Source organism: Drosophila subobscura, chromosome A (assembly GCF_008121235.1).
Source record: "Drosophila subobscura isolate 14011-0131.10 chromosome A, UCBerk_Dsub_1.0, whole genome shotgun sequence".
In the NCBI taxonomy this organism is placed as follows: Eukaryota; Metazoa; Arthropoda; class Insecta; order Diptera; family Drosophilidae; genus Drosophila; species Drosophila subobscura.
The window spans coordinates 13,896,074-13,902,242 of NC_048530.1; the positions used below are offsets into that span (position 1 = coordinate 13,896,074).

A 6,169-nucleotide genomic window follows, 5' to 3' on the forward strand; every position below is an offset into this window, starting at 1 on the left:
ACATTTTTACAACGTTTGTAAATTACATGGACCATTTCCACGCTCTCAATTGACTTTATTACCGTGCCATGACAATATTGCCGACTGCTATCGCAAGTTTAATTCCTGCAACAGAGAGACATCACGTTCAATTCCAACAGATGGCGCTGCAAAATGTAAAATGTTAAATATCAGTAGTTAAAAATACATATCGATATTTGTGTGTAGCTACATTTAACCAAAATCTCATTAATTAATTTTTTTAACATAATTGCAAAAAAATTGTCCGGAAACAGCTATGAGCCTAGATCAAATTAAGCTCTCAGTCAAATTTAAACGTACATTAACGACCATAGGGCTGGGATGCCGAGAATATTATTTTGTAACCAATCCAAATAACAAAGTCATGAAAACTCACCAATCTTGTGGAGAATTGACTCATTAATCGGACAAAATTACAGTTTTCGTGCTGACATTCTTAACCAGCTTGTAATATTAAACAGAATATCAAAATTGAGGAAAATTATTTACGATACGGTACATCTACGGTATATTTGAGCATGAGAATGTGCCTTTCGGTATATTTTTGAGGGTCAGGCGGTATATTTTATCGATAAATCCGGTCACACTGCTCCCTAGCAAAAGCATTTTTGCTGGAGTCTACCATTTTTATTTTAGTTAATAAAATATATATATTTCCTCTCCTTATTTCGGTTGTGCGCGTACATTAACTGCTAAAGAACTATTCTTCTAACGTTGTCCGGGTGTTAAGAGTCCAGCTTGCTGCGAGAAACGACCAATTTCCAACGCGATTTTCCCATTTCATTTTTTTTTCCACCGTACAAAAAAATTTTTGTGAGTGAAGAGCCAACCTTGAGAAACACCCAGCACAGCAGTTCCAATAGTTTCGCTTGCTCAATTGCTCATCTGTGGTAAGATTTTCGGGCAAAAAAATGTCGGCCAACGACGAATATTAGGTTGTGGATGGATATTTTACGTGGTTTCCTCACGAATATACATTTTCCATCCAGTTGAAATGCGTGCTAACTGCGACTGTGTGGTTTGTGTATGTGTGTGTGTGTGCCAGGCAGTGGCAGTATGTGTGCGAGTGCTTGGCTCGAAATTTTCTTTTGTGTAAAACATTTGTAAGGTGCAACTGTGCATGCAGCTGTATGCGTATGTGGCTGTATTAGTGTGTCATCCGCATGTGTTGGTGGCCTGACTGCGGACTGCGGCCTGCTGCTTGTTGTCTTTGCTGTTGTTGTGCGTCATAGTGTTGATTGGATGAGAGTGTGTGCTGTGTGTGTGCGCGTAATATGCATTCCAACGGGGTAAAATGAGGGAAAAAAGAAGAGGAAGAAGAAGCCTGTCCCGTAGCCCGTGGCCCGACCCGTCCCGTTCCGTTCCGTTTCTATGTGGCGCCCCCCGACGCCTTGTTTATTTAGAAATCTTTCCATGAAAAAAAAACCAAATAAATATTCAAAAATAATCATACACACACTCGTATTCCCCGCCAATAAACCCAGGGAACGGCCCTACGATTGGGGAAGGCGTAGGACACCCCGCGACACCCGACCCGACATGTGCGAGATCTTCTGCAAATAAATTTGCAGTTGTCTGTCTCTGTAAATCGATGATGAAATTATATAGATTTAATGCTAACTTGCTTATGAAAATGCGCATTTCGGTTGTCAGGTTGTCAGGTTGTCAGGCTGTCAGGTTGCTGGGACACACAGTGGCAAAGGGAAACGGGGGGGGACCGGGCGCGCGCGCAACCACAGCGCCAAAGAGAAACGGGGCCAAAAAGAAAGTGACCAAAGACTTAAGATTAACGAGAGACCCGTGTGGCCCATGTATGGTATGGTAACTCTTCTTGACACTCTTCATACACATTACAGAAATCGCGCTCACGAACCTACTATATTGCTGAGTCGGCGAGGCCTGCAAGGAGAACGCCTCCATCATGGACAAGATGCGTATACTGAAGGAAAGCCGCCCCGAAATAATTGTCGGTGGCAAATATCGGGTCATACGCAAGATAGGTAAGTTCCAAGTGGACTTAGTGGAGAGTGGAGATAACTCTCTCTCTCTCTGTCTCTGTCTCTGTTTAGGCAGCGGCTCTTTCGGTGACATCTATCTGGGCATGAGCATCCAGAGCGGCGAGGAGGTGGCCATCAAGATGGAGAGTGCCCATGCCCGTCATCCCCAGCTGTTGTACGAGGCCAAGCTGTATCGCATCCTGAGCGGCGGCGTTGGCTTCCCACGCATCCGCCATCACGGCAAGGAGAAGAACTTCAATACGCTGGTGATGGACCTGCTGGGCCCCTCGCTGGAGGATCTGTTCAATTTCTGCACGCGTCACTTCACCATCAAGACAGTGCTGATGCTGGTCGATCAGATGATCGGTCGCCTTGAGTATATCCATCTGAAGTGCTTCATCCATCGCGACATTAAGCCGGACAACTTCCTCATGGGCATCGGTCGCCACTGCAACAAGCTCTTCCTGATTGACTTCGGTTTGGCCAAGAAGTATCGGGATCCGCACACGCGCCACCACATCTTGTACAGGGAGGATAAGAACTTGACGGGCACCGCCCGCTACGCCTCGATCAATGCCCATCTGGGCATCGAGCAGTCGCGTCGCGACGACATGGAGTCCCTTGGCTATGTGATGATGTACTTCAATCGCGGCGTCCTGCCCTGGCAGGGCATGAAGGCCAACAACAAGCAACAGAAATATGAGAAAATCTCAGAGAAGAAGATGTCAACGCCCATCGAGGTGCTGTGCAAGGGTTCGCCGGCCGAGTTCTCAATGTACTTGAACTATTGCCGTAGCTTGCGTTTCGAGGAACAGCCGGACTACATGTACCTACGTCAATTGTTCCGGTAAGTTGGGGCCTTCCTCCCTCTATCTATCGTATCTATGGATTGACATCATAGTTGTAATCTTTCATCTGGTTTTTGTTTTGTTTTTCAGCATACTGTTTAGGACGCTGAACCATCAGTATGACTACATCTACGACTGGACAATGTTGAAGCAGAAGACCCATCAGGGCCAGGCGAATCCTGCAATACTCCTGGAGCAATTGGACAAGGATAAGGAGAAGCAGAACGGCAAGCCGCTGATTGCGGACTAGGGCGATGCATTAACGGCGGGCGGTTGTTGAATCAAATTGCAAACAAAAAACACTGGGGGGGGGATAAAACATACAAAAACAAAAGCAAAAAACACTATAAGAGAAATGAAAACGAAGAGTAAAGAAGAGAGTGGGACGGACAGGAAGGAAGAGCGGAATGGATAACGATAGAGAAAAACACAAAACACTGCGATGCGAATTAAGAAGCGAAAGGAGAAAAGAAAGAATCCGAAACAGAAACAGAAACGAGTAACAAGGCGAAAGAAAAAGAAAAACACACAAAAAAGGATGGTGTGGAGTTGCGGAGTGAATACACTGATTCGGGAAATAGGATGTTTCGTAATTAATTAATTTAAATTCAATATTAAAAGAATAAGGAACAAGCCAGAAAAACACACCCAGAATTACACACACAACACAGTTGACGATTGGTTTTGGCAAGTAAAACCAATATCAGAAAAGGAAACACACACACACCCTACACACACCCTACACACACTTAGTATAACAAATTTAACAGAATTAATGTAGAGCGGAACAAACAAACAAGCAATTTCGTGTACATATATATATATATATGTATATATATATATGTACATAGGCCAGTTATGTGCTCATCATATATATATATATGTGTGTATGTGTGATATGTATATGTATATGCAGGTAGAACCATTTTTGAATTGAAATTGAAATTGAAATTGATTTTATATCCGAGTTATCTCGCACCACCAACACCACCACCACCACCAACGCCGCCACCACTGCTGCTTGTCGATTTCAAGTTCAACATTGCAAGATGGAAATCGCATCCCATTATAACATTAGAATATATATAACAGAGCGATCGAGCGATCCCCCGCATGTCGCACGTATCCGGCGTATACAGATGCAAAGCGATGCACTTGCGATACGCGATATAAATATATATATATAACAGCAAATATATAACAGACAAATATTTCAATTGATTTCAATCAATTTCCATGCCCACTGCTTGATTATGGCTGCGAATCACGACTCAATAACTAATTGAAATCGCATCCAAAATAAGCAGAAGCCACACACACACACACACACTCACACACACACGCAAGGAAGAAACTTCATAATAAAATAAAACAAACAAGTAAATTCGCAGAGGAAGTAATTGTTGCCAGGAAGCAGAGAAGCCAACGGAGGATGAGGATGAGGATGAGCCAGAGGGGGGGAAATGCATTAAAGAATTAAAGCAAAAGAAGAGTTAAAAAAGATAGGAGAAGAAGAAGAAGCAAACAAGCAAAAAAACATAATACAAAATCATCAAATAATAATAAATAATAATATAATACAAAAAAAAGAAACACAAACACAAAAAAACAAACAAAAAACAATGAAAAAAAAAAACCGAACGCAAAACTGCAAAGTAATTTTGCATAGTAAGGCAGTAATAATTATAAACATAACTTATATTTAATTTTTTGAATTACATCAATAAATATGTTGAAATTATGTAAATCGTTCTGTCGATCGGATCGATTCGGCGGACTCCGGCAGCACCAGCAACAGCCAGCCAACAGCCAGCCAGCCAGCCAGCCAGCAGCAGCAGCCCCCACCTCGCCACTGAACAGACAGAGAGGGGTATACATAGATGGAGGAGAGCAGAGGAGAGGAAAGGAGAGGAGAGAGCAGCGAGCAGTCATCAATGCTGGTCGGTGCAGGAACAAAAGCCAGGCACAGCCTTTAATCAATCGATCGTAGATCTATATAGAACTATAGAAAATTAAATAACTATTTAAACAAATTTACAACAAAACCAATTTAAATATGCGCATTCTTACAACTTTAGAGGACGTGACACAGTTTTATGTTCTTATTATTGATAAAAAAAAGTGATTTATTTGCAGTCAGTTTGAAATATCGCAGGAATGGGCAGTGAATTGCGCGTATGCTGCGGGAAAGGAAACCCCATCGAATATTACGATATTGTATAATGTTCAGGGCAGGGCTGGGCAGGGAGTTCTTCTTCTTACAGAGCAACCGGGAAATGCATCGGCCACAGAGAGAGAGAATGAGGAACAGCCTTCAACTGCCACTCGGATATGGATATTAGCTGCACTTGCAAAATGCATTCACAATACTTCCATCAGGTAAAAGCTAATATTCGTTTTGCTTGAATTAATTACTTATTTCATTTGCAGGCGAACTCCGGAGACGGACACCAGGGCTGGCACGCATACGCCGTTTTTGCGTTTGTGTGCGCAGGGAGCACGCAAAACGCAACATTGCAATGCATTAGTATTAGTACCAATCACTGTAATACAAGTGTACGGGAGTGGCGGCGCCCTGGCAGAACAGGCAGCCTTATTGGACAATTTTAAATATCATTTCATAAATTCAAATTGGATTTTAATTGCCTTTTTAGGGAGGAACATTCTCCAAATTAAATAAATGTTGTATCATTAAATCTCTTTGGTTATCACTGGTAAGACCTTAATCTACAGCGTGGGTTCTTTTCCTATTAGTAATGGTAAAAAGTAAAGCTTAATTTGTTCTCGAAAACAAATTCAACAAGAACGCGCCATGACATTTGACCCAGTCAGACTTAAATCGTTATCGGTAATCGGTCGATTTCGACTACCCCACAAATAGTATTTTCCGATGGTATTATTTGCTCAATTCAATAATGACAATATAACATTTGCAGCAAGTGGGGTTTCTGCGCGGGTGGGCTTACCAGCACTACACTTCTATAAAGTAAATAAAAATATACGAAATAAACAGCAAATGTCGTCCGGTCCCATGGTATTTTCCTGCAATTTGCTAATTTCTAGCAACATGCGTCTGAACGTAAGGTATTTTTTAAATGGGGATGGTATATTTCTGAGGCACTTGGACACCCTGTCTCGGTCACAACCTTGCATGCTTCTGTAAGATAAAATCATTACTAATGTTTAAAAGCAGCTTGGAAAACGGAATTTTGACATTAACGCTGGCTTACAAGCAATACGCTGTCAAATATCGCAACATTTCATTCCCACTTACTTTAAGTTTTATACATGTTTTGTATTTAC

At 42.0% G+C, this 6,169-nt stretch overlaps 1 protein-coding gene across 1 annotated transcript; it reads left to right on the top strand.

Annotated features, from left to right (window-relative positions):
- Nucleotides 1–622: 622 nt before the first annotated feature.
- LOC117903129 (casein kinase I) lies at nucleotides 623–3,537 on the top strand. Its single transcript, XM_034814961.1, has 4 exons — nucleotides 623–911; nucleotides 1,878–2,021; nucleotides 2,091–2,865; nucleotides 2,957–3,537. The coding sequence occupies exons 2-4, from the start codon at nucleotides 1,943–1,945 to the stop codon at nucleotides 3,114–3,116; spliced, it is 1,014 nt and encodes a 337-aa protein (XP_034670852.1). The 5' UTR covers nucleotides 623–911; nucleotides 1,878–1,942; the 3' UTR covers nucleotides 3,117–3,537.
- The last annotated feature ends 2,632 nt before the right edge of the window (nucleotides 3,538–6,169 follow it).

What these genes read in the sequence shown, in the direction of transcription:
- LOC117903129 (XM_034814961.1), top strand. Translation starts at nt 1,943, where the DNA reads ATGGACAAGATGCGTATACTGAAGGAAAGCCGCCCCGAAATAATTGTC. An exon ending in TCGGGTCATACGCAAGATAG is followed by an intron (nt 2,022 to 2,090) that starts GTAAGTTCCAAG and finishes GTCTCTGTTTAG; the next exon opens with GCAGCGGCTCTTTCGGTGAC. An exon ending in TACCTACGTCAATTGTTCCG is followed by an intron (nt 2,866 to 2,956) that starts GTAAGTTGGGGC and finishes TTTGTTTTTCAG; the next exon opens with CATACTGTTTAGGACGCTGA.